The 15,233-nt window shown below is 43.6% G+C and overlaps 2 protein-coding genes across 2 annotated transcripts in view; both read left to right on the top strand.

Annotated features, from left to right (window-relative positions):
- surf4l (surfeit 4, like) overlaps positions 1 to 4,208 on the top strand; it is a 12,482-nt gene extending 8,274 nt beyond the window's left edge. Inside the window, exons 4-6 of the mRNA XM_038703365.1 lie at positions 13 to 56; positions 1,040 to 1,229; positions 3,008 to 4,208. Of these exons, the coding sequence (XP_038559293.1) occupies positions 13 to 56; positions 1,040 to 1,229; positions 3,008 to 3,274 (501 nt within the window). The 3' untranslated portion in view covers positions 3,275 to 4,208. The remainder of the gene's footprint in view (positions 1 to 12; positions 57 to 1,039; positions 1,230 to 3,007) is intronic.
- LOC119891504 (scavenger receptor cysteine-rich type 1 protein M160-like) overlaps positions 1 to 15,233 on the top strand; it is a 1,270,577-nt gene that overhangs the window by 477,372 nt on the left and 777,972 nt on the right. The gene's annotated exons all lie outside the window — the stretch shown is intronic.

Genomic DNA, 15,233 nt, shown 5'->3' with positions numbered 1-15,233 from the left:
CCTGCTCTGCAGACGGTGGCCTACAGCATCCTGTGGGACCTCAAGTTCCTCATGAGGTGAGTCTGTGACCTTTGACCTGTGATCAGTCTGTGTTTAACACTCGGGCCCTCCAGGATCTCGAGGGCCTCTTTACTGATTGTTGCTGCAGCTTTTCTAAAAACTTGTTTTGTTCTTGGGCGTTTTTGTTTTTTGCATCATCATTGTGGGAATAAGTGAAAACTTCAAAGGTAGATTTGATATCTTTTTACTTTATAATTAGGGCCGCACGATTAATCTAATTGTGATGTCATCATTACATCACGACGCAAGTGTGCGATTTTAATAAAACACACTTGTGTGTGTGCTCATAAGCCCCGCCCACACCGGGCTCTGCAACAGATGAGCCTACGTACAATGAGAATAATGAAGAAGACAACAACCTACCGTACCCCAAGGATTAAATAAATAAAACCAACCCACAGAAATGAAACAGCTGGATTTAATATCCGACTAGTGGTAAAAAACTATTATATGACCCTGTAATGAATGTAGTATTTAATATATAATTATATTATATTATCGTGTGCAGTTGCTCCTCCCGGCTGTGGACAGATGATATTTGCTGCTTCTAGCCGCCTCCTCTGCAGAGCAACACGCCGCCCTCGTTCTGTTTCACTGAAGTTATTCTTGAATATTGTTTAACTTTGTTCAACTTTAGAAATACACATTTCAAAATGTCAGGACTTTGTTCATTCCTTGATAATTAAGCGAGTTGACTCTGAGCAGCATTTGTTGCATTAAAGTCAAATCTTAATGCGACTTTTTCTGCACATCGTGCAGCTCTGTTTATAATGGTCGTTGAATCATTGAACAGTCCCTCCAGGACTTGTTCAAGTTCTGCTGGAGTCATTGGGATTTGTTAAATTTGTGTGGGGCTGAATAATAATCTAACAAATGATCTGGAACAGGACTCTGGAGTCTGGAGAGCCTGGTTGTCGTCTGAATCTGCACTTTAAACTTCACACTTTTAAATAGTAGTTTGGTTCTGATCCTCCTGCAGGAACCTGGCTCTGAGCGGGGGTCTCCTGCTGCTCCTGGCGGAGGGTCGGGGGGAGGCGCGCACCGTGTTCGCAGGAGTTCCTTCTCTCGGCCATCAGAGTTCCCCGAAGAACCTCCTGCAGCTCGGAGGCCGAGTCCTCCTGGTCCTCATGTTCATGACGCTGCTGCACTTCGACCTCAGCCTCTTCAGCGTGAGTCTCACACCTGAAACTACGGGGCAGATTATCTGTGAGCAAACCGACATGTTCTGTCTGCAGAGAAACTGGAACGAACCCCGGACGATGAATCGGCAGCTTCGTTCTGTTTTCATGATCTAGTTTAAGATCGGGGCGGAAACCTAAAGGCGCTCGGTCCGGGAGCACCGGTGTGTAGTTAGCGTGTTAGCATGCTGTGACGACCGACAGCCGTCATGACCTCCTTACAGAGCACATTGTTTTCCAGCAGCCGAAGGAGACGGGCCCCTGCTGTCGGGGCCCCCACAGAACAATCTGCCAGCTAGGGCTGCGCATAACGATTATTTTCTGTATTCTGAAGGAAAACAAAGTTGCCCGTTACTCCATGAACACACCAATTTATCCAAAATAAATATCAAAAACGTGTCTAATCAATAAATCAGTATTTTATTCGCTCGTCCTGATGAAGCACATCAGAATCAAGATGAATCCAGTTTCCACCTACTGATGCGTTGCAGTAACAACAATAACTCGTAAATTCCGAGTTTCCACACGGACATATGAAGCGGCGGACCAAATCTCCGCCATGCGGCGCTACACCAGCAGCGCGCTTTAGCCCCGCCTCTCGCTAACTAGTGACTGAAGCGTCACGGCCAGTGCAGGGAAGCCCGAGCTTTAGGACCCGCCCTTATTGTTCAGGTCTTCTGTTTGCGAACACTTCCAGTGAAATACAACAGCGACGTTTCAAATGGTGTCACACAGAGGAGAACGCCTTTCAGCTTTTAACCCGACTTCAGACTGCAGGAAAGTTTTTAACTTTTTAAAGCAGGCCGGGATCCTGCTCATAGACGGAACAGAAGAAGAAGAACGCTGCACTGTTATCCATATTATTATATATTTATTATATTTTATCAGCTGTGTCTGTCGTTGTTTATTTTATTTAGTGGAGAACTTGTTTGAAGCTTGCAGCAGATAATTTATTTCTTATGTGTAATTTGGATGTTTACAGAAGTTCATAATAAACCAGCAGCAATTTAATGTTTGCATTTTTTCCTAACTGTACCGAAAATAAAGCGAACCAGGATTTTTGTTTACCGTTAGACCACTAATGTATAAATATACATTTTAACGGACTACGAGTCCTCGTGCTGATAACGCGCCGTGCTCGTGTGGAGACACAGTAAACAGGATGTGAAGCTCTCGCTGTGGAGCGTCTGTCTGAAATACTCCGGCTGAAGGCTCGGTTTGGTAGCTGGAGGTTGATCGATGGCCCCAGATCTGCCGCCAGCGCAGATAAGAGACACATTAAGACGCATTTCTTTTCCTGTGTGGTGCCCATTTAATTATTAGTTTTATCTGCACGTTGACTTGTTGATGTTTTCTATACAGACTTTTTATTTTATTTACACTGATTATTGATAAAACTGCTGTGTGAGGCCGAATCTTATTTTATTTTTAATTGTTTGTGTGTAACCTTGAAGTGTTATTAAATTATAATGTATTATTATTATCCTCAGTTTTAACATTATTTCAGGTCATATCATGTCATTAGTTTAAAGGTAAAGAAGTTCTGTCCTCCTGTCTGTCGGCCTCACACAGCCCTGGTGGTGCGTTCAAGGACACTCTGACAGCTGACTGCTGACCTCTGAGAAGCATCACAGTGTTGGTGTGATGAATCTGTTGTTCAGCAGCAGAGTCTGAAAATTCAGAGCCTCCTTGAACGCACCAAAAGGAAGCTGTCCTCTCAGGTATGAACCACTGTGAAACACTGTGCCCCGCCGACCTTGTGTGCTCAGGTCCTGCAGAACCTGGTGGGGACGGCCCTCATCGTGCTGGTGGCGGTGGGCTTCAAGACGAAGCTGGCGGCTCTGACTCTGGTCGCCTGGCTGCTCTGCATCAACTTCACCTTCAACGCCTTCTGGAGCATCCCGTCGTACAAACCCATGCACGACTTCCTCAAGTACGACTTCTTCCAGACCACGTCGGTGATCGGAGGCCTGCTGCTGGTGGTGGCCCTGGGGCCCGGGGGGGTCTCCATGGACGAGAAGAAGAAGGAGTGGTGAGGAAGAGCGGGGGCGAGGAAGCTGAGTCTCCGTGGACGAAGACGAACTGATGACCGCCTGTTCGCAGGCTCGGTTTGTTTTCAGTAGCAGATCATGCTTCAGGCTTTTATTTTGAAAAATCTTCATAATTCTTTTCTGCAAGAATTATAGACGAACAGTCAACAAGAAAACAACACGCGTATTATCAGATTTAAGCACATTTAGAAATATATATATATTTACATATTATTACTTTTTTAAAACCTCTGTGGCTGCAGGGTGGTGGACACTTCCTGGGCGGCTGCAGCTTCATAAAGACGTCACATTCTGCTGATCCTCATGTTCCTCACTTTATTTATTTAGCTCGTACCAGAACAGGTTTACATGGTGTCGCTGTCATCCTGCACGTGGCTGCAGCTCCTCTTTTCTGTGTTGAACGCGAAGCCTCTCACTTCTAGTAGATCTTTGTTTGGAGCTGCACATGTGCAGTACCTCCGGTGAGGACGACTAGCCAATCAGAAGCAGAGTAGGGCGGGTCCTGACCAGCAGTAAGGTAGTCGTTAGGCGAGCGTCGTGCTGCGCAGGTTAGAGAAGGAAAGGCTGTGTTCAGTTCAGGAGCAGAGTTTTCTGTGGGAGATGGGAACTTTTTCACTTTGCAAACCTGTTACATGCATAAAAGAAGATCTATAACCCAATAAAGCAGAGAGCAGAAGCAGAGTGTGACCTCTTTAAAGCGACTGATGCCAGCTGTGGGAGGAAATTGAATATTTAATCTGTCGTACTTCATGATATAAATGAGTTTGAACTGATTTACATTAGTTTGAGTTAGTTTCAGCTTGACTTTTTGAAGGAAGACTAACAGACCTGTTTCAGCTCGGGACGCACCGAAGTGAAAGCCGAAACCAAATATGATGAAAAACTTTCCTGAACATGTACTTTCACATTTTTTCCATTTATTTAAAAAAAAATTTCCACTGCATAAATGAAATAGTCAAAATGAGCTTTTCCCTCACAGGGTGTGGAGACACTATTCACTGACCGTAAAGGCTTGAATATGTGTGCACTCTTAATGTAGGCGCAGCAAGCTTAATCTCCTTCTCACAGACGAGTGACAGAAACACTCAGACGTGCTGGAGACAATTCAGGCGTCTGCAAACGGTTGCCAACATGGCAACGGGACTGTTTGGTCGAATCTATTCGCTCTTTTGACTCATCAGGCCGAACGCACAAAGAGATATTTCTGGTTGATAACTTTTGCGGCTGAACATTCGGTGCCTCCCTAGTTTCAGTTTGATTCGTCTCACTTCACCTCCACAGTTTCTAACGGCTGCTGCAGACTGGAAACCCGTGACATCATCACACCTGAACAAACCGGTTCTGTCTGGTTCCACCTGCAGACCTCTGTAACTGAGTGTTGCAGGTTTCGCGTACATGTGAGACCAGCTCTGCTCAGAACCACACGCTGATATTTACCCCCCAACTCGACCAATCAGAGTTCCCCTGCGTGTCACATGATGTGTGTCTTAATGTTTTCCAGACAGAAACATCCTGTTATCTAGATTCTAATGAAGCTTCACAGGGAGACGCTGTGCTGACGGAGGCGGTCCAGCAGGTGGAGCTGCTTCTACATAAATCTGCTCCACACTCAGACTGAAGCATGAACTCTGATGCTTTTTGTCTCTCGGTGTGGACGGCGTCTCTGCGTCTCTGAGTATCTGTAAAGTTGTGACAAAGTGAACTAATTTTCTATGGTGTGTTTTTGTAGAAGATGTTTAATAAATCAGTGCAGCATTGTGACGCGTTACGTGTTGTATTTCTTTATCGTTGCTACACTTTATACTTTAATATCCAGGTAATTGTACTTTGTACTGCAGGACGGTGAGTTGACTTCTTGTCCACCAACAGAACGTTGATCAGCAGCTGAGGTGACGTTAACCTTCAGGTCCCTGTGGTTCCTCAGCAGGTGAATCTGTTGTTGGTCAAACGAGACGTGAAAGAAGTCAGACTGAAAGTGAATCAGAGACCTGACAGATTAAGGTCTGAAAACATGACCACGCTGCTGATCCTGCACTAACAGTACTGCCACTGAGACTGGTACTACATGCTTGTACTTTTGTCTGTATAATTATTATTAATACTGCTGACACTTGAACTCCTCTCAAACTTCCCCCTCCAGCTTCTTCTTTCACGACGTCCACTATAAGAGACGTCCTGCAGAGCGTCCTGCAGAGCGTCCTGCAGAGCGTCCACCCGTACGGGCTGCACACAGAGAAAAACCAAGCGCCCCACTTGAGCTGAGCTCAGAGGGAGCAGGCGGCCTGTAGCTGCTGTTAGCGTTAGCCTCGACCCTCAGATTAAAGCTGCTGCAGCTGGACGCTGAAAACACAGATCAGCTGCTGCTTTCTGCACAAATCAATAACTCATGATTGCAGAGTGTGTGTGGTGTTCAGGTGCTGCCCTTGGCTGCAGGTTATTAGAGGACCTGGACAAAACACACCGGTCACTGTGAGTGAGTGTGACCTCCTCCTCCTCCTCCTCCTCCTCGTCCTCCGGCTGAAAGTGGTTTCTCTTTTCAGTCTGCTGTGACCTTTCAGAGGAAAAGTTTTCCTGCACATCAGAGTTCCTGTTTTCACTTTCATCCTGATGCAACGTTTAAAACATGAGAAACCTGCTTATTGATCTGCCTCTTTACATGATCACACACCAGCACGCGTAAAACCTGGTTTATATCTGTCTATAGATAGTTCAGTGTTTCAGACGCTGATGACGCTTCAGTTATGTGAGAAGCTGAGAGACTTTAGATTGCGAGGCTGTTTCCTGGAGGCAGCACAGGGCAGACCTGATGCAGATCAAACTGCAGGAAAAGATCAGAAACCTGGATCTGGTGTTCGCAGGACACGTTGTGCAGGTTTCTTTCGAGAAACGCAGCTGTCCTATAACCCAACATGGAACCAGGAGAAATGTGGGTAAATTTACCTTTTTGGCACTTTTAACTTTTCAGAATCTCGACATTTCTGTATTTATACAGATACTGGAGTTTTGAGCCGTAATCTTCGAGATTAAAACAACAAAAGGGCTGAAATATTTCACTTTATGTGGAATGAATCTAGAAAATATCACTTTTTAATTCAATTACAGGGGAAAAAATGAACTTTTCCACAATATTCAAATTTTCTGAGATGCACCTGTTAGTGGTTCACAATATAGTGACTAAACAGCGTTACGTTGAGCGAAGCTTCGTGTACGCTCCATATCTTATGCTGGTGTCGTAGATCTGTGACGAGGCAACTGGCCAATGAAACGCGATCATTAAAATGTGAAAGAGAAAGTAAGAACAACCGAGATCGAAGAGGAAACGAGTCAGAAACAAGTTCAGGAGCATCAAAAATGAATATCGTTGTCGCAATAATCGAGATCGATGTCACATTTGTGTCATTACCCTGATATGTATTCCATTTTTGTTTTGGGACATTTGAGTTGGACCACGGAGGCTCTATGAGGACAGTAAAGGTACGATGAGTAACTCCTGACCACATGCTCATATTCTTTAACCTTAACCAGATGTTGAAAAAAACAACGCTGTTCTCACCAGGTGACGGCGCTAAAACGAAACTGACCTCAGCTGTGAACTCGTGTTTTTATTGGCTGATAGAAATAACGCACGATTACTGAAATGAGACCCAACCTGGAAACAAAACCCCCAAACTGTCTTATTGACCGCATGTAGCGCCGCCCTCTGGACAGAGTTCGCATGTTCAGCCGCACAGCTGGGAGCAGGTGAATCATCCAGAGGTTGATTTTTTGTTTTATACACTGAATTCCTTTTGTGTTATATTTTTAATGATATATATATTTAGTTTGATCAAATCACCAAATTTGTTCTGAGGTTTATTTGTTCGTTTGATCGTTGGCAGCGTGGAGGCAGACAGCTGGGCGAAAAAAAACCCTTTTCCTCTCAAGCACACAGCGATAAAATGTAGAAATCGGTTTAAACGAGAGTTATATTATTTATATAAGCAGATGCGTCCTCCTCAGTGTTTCCTTGGTAAATTATATTCATCAAACTGATGCTGCTGCAGCAGCCGGCCACCAGGTGGAGCTCACGCTGTTTCAGATTCTCTGTTTCAGGAACCATTAAAAAACACACAATAAGAAGAAGAAGAAGACATAAAATTCAACATGAAAGAAACATTAAATCTTAACGTTACAGGCAAAATAAAACCACGAGGAGGGAAGAAGTTAAAACCAATCACCAGATAAATCAAATCTTGAGCCATTTAAAAAAGAAACAAAAGGTTTATTATTTCTCTGTTTACATCAGAGGATCTTTACCCGGAAGATCGAGACGAGTTCAAAACGTTCACATGAAGGAAAAAATCAGAGTTTCCTTCTATCTTAAATGTTTGTTTTGCTTTTCTTTAACCAGGTGGGCTGATGGAGAGCAGATTCACCTGGTCAAGGTGCAGCAGAGTCGTCGTAGTAACGGTGGTGCTACAGCAGCGAGCGACACCTTCTGCATTTTGGCAAATAACATTCAAGTACAAATTTAATATCTGTGCAAACAAAATAAGATGGTGATGCAGATGAAAGTGCTAAAAGGCCAAAGTGGGAAGGATAAAGAAACAAGATGAGTGTAATAAAACAGTTTGGAACTTCTTTAAGCGCAGCCGAGTAAACCTCAGGAATTATTTAGGAACGTCTTTGGTCATTTAATAAATCCAGAAGCTGCTTTTATTTCACTGACAGACAAAGTGCAGCAGGAGCTGGTGTATATCTGCTGCCCTGAAATCATGATCTGTTGATCCGGACTGAGATACCGGAGCCGTGGATGCCGGGAGGGGCCCCTAGAGAAAGCTTATGTACAGGGGCCCCTGACCGTCAGTGGGACATGTCTCCATCACTTTTTTTTAAAGCAGTTGTAAACAAATGAAAATGTTTTGAGAAAAGTTTATTTGCACAGTTAGAAAACGTGCAATTTAAATATGGCAGAAACAGATGTGCGTTGTTCAAAACAGTAACTTGAGCTGCATCATTTTCTCTCATGTCTTTCTCCTCAGATTTATCTCCTGCCGCCTGAATTTAGTGTTTCCGTTTATGTAAATAAAAACATTTCCACCTTAAACTTAACCTCCCCCACTCAGCACTGAACACGTCTCTCAGCACAAAGTGACGCCCTTGGATTCAACATTTGAGAGCATGAAGGTGTTTCATGAACTGAATTACAGTTTCTCCTCAACTGAGTGCAGTTTAAATTATATTCATTCATCACGGGAAGGAAACAAAAAAATAAATATTGTATTGAGAAAACGACCTGCAGCTCTGTTTGGGTTTATTTCAGCTGGGCGTCTCTGCAGCACCGATGATGATAATAATAATAATAATAAGAAGAAGAAGAATAATGATAATAATAATAATAATAAGAAGAAGAATAATAATGATAATAATAATAATAATAATAACATGAAACAGATCGGAAGTTCATATAATCCTCATGGAGATCAGTCTGATCGATGCTCTGCTCGTCCTTTCTCTTCACAGTTATTTCACTTCGTCCTCACAGCTGAATGGATGAGTTCTCCCCTCCAGGTTCAAGGTTTGATTTATTGATTTCATGTCACAACATTTAAAATCAGGAGCGGACGATAAAAAATAAGGCCCCATGTAACCCGTCATGTGATCATAGATTTATAATAATAATAATAATAATCTGATAAATGTAGAGAATTAAATACCTAATAAATGAAGACACTTCATCGCTTCTGTAGATCAATATATATATAGATGTAATTGTTACAAATCCCATAAAAATGAGATCAATCAACTAACGATTATTTCATCACTGATTCATTTGCAGATTCTTTTTCTAGTTGTGGATTCAGTGAATCCTTCAGTCTGTTTGGTCCACAGAGAAAACTGATCGGTTATCGAAGCTGCTGGACTAATCGATTAAAGAGCCGTCAGAGTTTTAGTGTAAATCTCATCGTATCAGCAGGGTTTTAATTTGAACTTCATCAGCAGCTTGTCTCCAACAGAAATATCTAATGATTAAGTTATGAAAGTTTGAAAGACTTGTGTCAAAAATACCTTCAAGTGAAATTAAAAAGAGAACAAATCTGCGTTCAGGGTCGCTTTAATAAACGTTAACCGGTGTGTGTGTTTAAATACTCTGATTTCCCAGCAGCCTTTTTAAAACAAATCGCTTTCAGTTTAAGTAGGCTACTGCATACTAGTACTAATACTGTGTACTATAATGATAGAGCTGTGTACAGTGTGGAAAATACACACATATTTATAAAATACTTTGTTTTTTGCTGTTAGTTCACAAGAAATCTACATATTTCACCGTTTTGTTCGAGATGATGCAGGATGTGTTAGTTTTCCAAGATGCAGCTCGCTCACCTCCGGGGGTGGAATATATATATATACACATCTGTATACTACTGCAGCTGATATTATTATAGTATTATGGATTCATATCTTGTTAATTAGCCCACAGCAGTTTTCTGCACCTCACCAGCTGCAGACTGACACTATGTGACCTTCACTGCTTCCTTTATCTCAGCTTCTCCTTCACTTCCTTCCTCTCCTCGTTGACTCCTCTTGACCTCCTCTTCTCCTCTTAAAGACGGAGGAATGTGGAGAGGATGAAGGAGGCGAGACGCTCATGACGACGAGTAATAGTATCATCTGTGTTTAGTATCTGTGGTTCAGTCTGCGGGTTTATGATCAGTTTTTTGAAATTTATTGCTTTATTTTTACACTACCGGTCAGAAGATTTACAACGTCGCCGTGTTCGTAGTTCTTCTGTAAATCTGAGTAGTTCAAGTCCAGTGAAAAACCTGAGAATAACTTGAGTTGATTTCTCATTATTGATCAGGAGCTTTATTTGGACTGTATTAAATATATAATATTAACAAAGGCAGACGGAGCAGCTGGCCATCAGGTGATCCTACAGTGAAATAATGAACAAAACGCCTTCATTTAATTGTTCAGTTTAGATGTCTGTTTTGGTGACATAAAAGTTTTTAACTTTGGCACTTTGCTGGACTTGAACTACTTAGATTTACAGAAGAACTACAAACATGGCGGTGTTGTAAAACTTCCAACATTATTAATGTGTGTTTTTAATGAAATAAACAGGAGTAACAGCTTTTATTGTTTGACAGGAAACAGCTGCAGGAGACAATTATCAGACTGTTAATGTGTGTGTGTGTGGCGGGGGGGGGGGGTCAGGGGTCATGGGAAAGTCCTGGGGTGACCTTTGACTCCTGCTGGTGTTCAGGTGAGTTACCTGATGATGGCACAGGTGGGAGGGGTCAGGACCGAGGTCACGAACAGAAACCGAGATAACATCACACACACACACCTGAGTCACCTGAGTGGGCATCAGATAAGGCGGCGCTCTTTATCCATCGCCATGTAGCGTAGCCGCTAATGCTAGCTAATGAGGATGACATCACTGGGGTCACTTTCTAACAGCAGCTGCAGGCAGGAGGAAGTACTCGGATACTTTACACAGGTATTCTCGTGAGGGTAAAGTATCAGCAGTAAAAGTACACAAGGATCTGTCTCGCCCCCTGTCTCTCTCTCTCTCCCGCTGTCTTTCTCAGTGTCTCTCGCCCCCTGTGGCTCTCTCTCTCTCTGTACCTCATCTTCCAGATGAACTCATCTCTGATCGTCTGATTGTTTCCGGCTCACTGAGGAGATTGAATATCGACCGCCGCTGACCCCGAACCAGCCGTCTCCGCCCACCTATAGAGGTGACATGTTGGAGGTCCTCAGCCCTGTCGTCAGCTGACTCCATCACCGGTCACCACCTGACCGACCAGCCTGGTATCACCATACGGTGTGTTATTCAGTCATTTGGCGTGGTATTTTCACGTGTCATTTAACGCCATTTAGTCTCTACGGACTTACATTGCGCGGAAACGGCCATATCACGCCAACTGTCACATGGAGAAGGTCAGTCAGATCATCCAATGAAAAGCTTAAAATGCGCTGGCATGACACGCGACATCTGATTAGCACATTAGCTAATGATGCTAATATAATCTAAATCAGTCGTCTCTCCCGGACCTCAAAGAGATGTTGGAAATTGAAGAAAACTTTGAAAGAAAAAGGCAAAGAGCTTAAAAATGGGTCTAGTAATAATTATAATGATAAAAATGAAAGCTGCAAGAATCGATGAGCTGACCCTCGCACCTCCCGCCCATCGGGGTGTGCCGCATCGGTGGAGCTGTTGAGTTTGGTCACTGCGGCAAGGACGGTCATTGATCAGTAGGTGGCGCTATCATTATGAGTGAATACAGGCATGTAGATGTCTTCAGGGTGGGACTCTTATCAAACGTGTGAAGTTTGAGGCAGATTTGACCGTGTACAGTGCATTTACACACTACCTCCCTTTTCATGACGAAACATCAAAATTTAACGCCACGCCACGAACACATCATTTGACGGATCCTGAAAAGCTTCGCAATTTAACATCGCAGGGGTCTTTGGATGGCACTGCCCACATTTGAAGTTGATCAGATCAAATCCCTAGGAGGAGCTTGTTAAAGAAAGGAGGGCGTAAATGGCAAAAATGTATATATTCAATCCAAGATGGCTGACTTCCTGTTGTGTTAGGGTAAGGCTGCGTTCACTCTCGAGCTGTTTTTGCACACCCGTGCACGAGGCCCACATCAGAGGGCTATTTTCACCACACAAATTTCACAACTTTTTATGCATGACAAGCAGGAAAAAAAGCGACAAATAGAAATAATAATTATAATAATAATTAGATTTACCATTCAAGTCATTCTTTAAAGCAAAACCAAAGATTCTTCTCATATGTTGCTCGTAGTCTGTATTGTCAACCAGTTCTCACTCCCAAGTCGTCACATATGGACACATGGTCAAGACCCGCTGGCGTCAGTTTGTAAGGCAGCGAGGGAAACCCTGTAGCGTCATTTATGGATGCTACAGATAAGGAGGACGTTGAGCTGGACGGTGGGCCGGACACCAGACCTTCAACCAGGAGACTGGTGTTTGTTTCCTGTGTGAAACAAAAAGTCAACGATGATTGTTTTTATTTAAGTTACGTGACTTAAAACATTAACGTTAAGTCACCACAGAGGTGGGACCAAGTCATTGTTTTCCAAGTCACAAGTAAATCTCAAGTCTTAGCACTCAAGTCCCAAGTCCAGACGGATCGAGACAGGGAAGTCCGAGTCGAGTCTCAGGTCCTGAACTTTATGTTTTCTAGTCCTAAACAAGTCATAATGTGTTTGTCGTCAAATTAAATACCTTTTCATATTTTTAACGAGTTAAAAGTTGAAGAAAACGTGCACAGAATAAAGATTCACACAACAAATGTCAAATTATTTCATGAATTAAATAAAGTGTTGATGGACACAGTTTTTTTACATTATATTATAGATATGGACATCAAGTCAGTTCGAGTCAAAGGGCTCAAGTCACGGATCATTGGTCTTTTTTGATTTAGTCAAGTTGAAACTAAAGTCATGTGACTAGTCCACACCTCACACCACAAGTCTAACCGGACGTTGCGTGTTCTTGCCAACTTGACCAAAAAGGTGACACCACGGGATCTTGACCAAGAGTCCACATGTGACGAGTCTGGCGTGAGAATCTGTTTGGGAAACTACAGCTGCTGTCAGCTGGCACAGAGCTCCACAGCTCAGCAAATAAAACCAAACCCGGTCCCGGTTCTTCATTGAACGTGTCTTCCTGCCGCAGTGTTTATCCACCTGCTGCCGAGGCTCCGCCACAAGGCCAGAGAGCGCCGAGAGCTCTCAGCGGCGCTTTCAATTCTGCTTTTATCTGCATGTGAATCTGCTTTTATCTGCATGTGAATGTATCCGTCAGGTACGAGGGAGAGTCTGCGTGTGTTTGTTCCTAAATGAAGCGCTCAATCTGGAGAAAGTCATTATTAGTGATGAACAATTATGCACAAGGCTGCAGGAGTCGGCCTTGTGATGCACACTTTAGTTCACAAGCGCACGCACACACCGCGGTCGTCCTTCAGAGTCACTTTGCTTCATAATGGAGAGCAGACAGCAGCAGCTCCTGATGCTAATAGCAAAGCTGTCTGTACGTCTCCCGCGCTCTCCCCCCTCTGGAGGAAACGCTTTTTCCTGTTTATGTTCCCTCATTTAGCTTTTTCTGTTTAATAACTAGTATTTAACTTCTTTGTATCTACAGGAAGGCATCGTTAAGATCAGACTTTATTAATGGCGGAGGTGTTTCTGCTTTCCACTGGATTTTAGCAGAACAATCAAACCTTAAATTCAAAAGGTTTTTACCTGTTTTTCTAAACCTGCCGGCTCGTTAATATCTACTAGTGATGTGTGATACCACTTACCTCCTTTACAAGGCCATACCCAGTACCCAGTAATATGCAGGCTTATATTGCAGATACCAATACTTTTTACATATTTTATTTGCAGTTTGAGGGCTACTTTGCTTCCACAACATGTCGTCTTTCAGAAGAAAACATCCAAAATGCACATTTAGTAGTTTCCTTTTCTTTCCTTTAGATGTTCTACGTTGTTGTTGTTAAGGATTTGATTTGATATTGGGTCTCTAAGTATTTATTTTCAATGAAAATGTATGGAATTTTACATTAACATCTTTAAAGGCTGTTTTTCGTCACACTGAGCCTGAAATCTCCACGTTTTATTCTGAAGGTTTTCACAGACGGGTTTGTTCATTTATCTTTCACAGCCTGAATCGTAGAGCATTCAGAACATCTTTCTTTTCTATGCCTGTTGACAGTATTTTCTGATATATGGAGTAATAAAAAGAGTAAAACGTCTAATGTGTCAACAAAATAAGACAATAATTCTGTACCTAATTTAATCCAGAGTTCAGATTACAGTTTTTTAAAATGGATGCAAATTAACGCATCTTTTTTTTTTAGATATTGCATATTTAAACATAACATTTCAGAAAACCTGTTCTGACCTGACACCTGTGTCTCGTTCTCTCCACCCCTCTTGTGTATCTAAGCTGTGTCTCAATTCGGGTACTTCCTTGAATACACCAACATGCAGTACACTGCGTACACTATGTACTTACGTGCGTAGTGGGTTAATTTCGACAGGGTGGTCTTGTCTCTCAGATCAAACACTGCTGTTGTGCTCTAACCGGAAATGACTGTCGCATAGAAAGCAAGTAGCGTAACCACAACTGTCCACTAACATTTTATCTTAATAATGATGATGGTAGTAATAAGAAAGTAACGACAGTCCCTCTTTCACACTGTTTCTGTTGTTAATATTTTCTGTACATCGCCAGCCTGATGTCTCTCGATCTGATTTAAATTACTCGGTAGGAACATTTAGTTTATTGTGGGCTGCAGAGTGAACACACTCTTCAGACACAGCTTTGGTCTCACTGTTGTTTGTTGTCAGTCGGTACGACTCAGTCTGAGGATGAACCTGTTTCACCTGAACTCACCTGTAAGTTCCTCCTTCTGTCAGTTATTCTGATACCTGTCAGCTGACAGAGGTGAGAGTGTGATTATCCAGTAGTTTCTACCCACTGAGTGTCTAACTGCTTTCTACTGTCAGCCTGTCAGTCACAGAGGCAGTGAGGTGGAGGGGGGGGGGGGGGGGGGGGGGGGGAGGAGAGGAGGAGGGGGGGAGAGAGGAGGAGGGGGGGAGGGGGGGAGGGGAGGAGAGAGAGAGGAGAGAGGAGAGGAGGAGGAGGGGGGGGGGGGAGGAGGAGGGGAGGAGAGAGAGAGAGGAGAGAGGAGAGGAGGAGGAGGGGAGGAGGGGGGGGGGAGGAGGGGAGGGGGAGGAGAGAGAGAGAGAGAGGAGGGAGGGGAGGAGAGAGGGGGGAGGGCGAGGAGAGAGAGAGAGAAGAGAGGAGAGGAGGAGGGGAGGAGAGAGAGAGGAGAGGAGGAGGGGGGGGAGAGAGGAGGGGGGGGGGGGAGAGAGGAGAGAGGAGAGGGGGAGGAGGGGAGGAGGGGGAGGGG

Source organism: Micropterus salmoides, unplaced genomic scaffold, assembly GCF_014851395.1.
Source record: "Micropterus salmoides isolate LMB-PRFRI ecotype aquatic unplaced genomic scaffold, ASM1485139v1 Ms_hic_scaffold_7, whole genome shotgun sequence".
Taxonomy (NCBI): Eukaryota; Metazoa; Chordata; class Actinopteri; order Centrarchiformes; family Centrarchidae; genus Micropterus; species Micropterus salmoides.
This window is presented reverse-complemented; position numbering and strand designations above follow the sequence as displayed.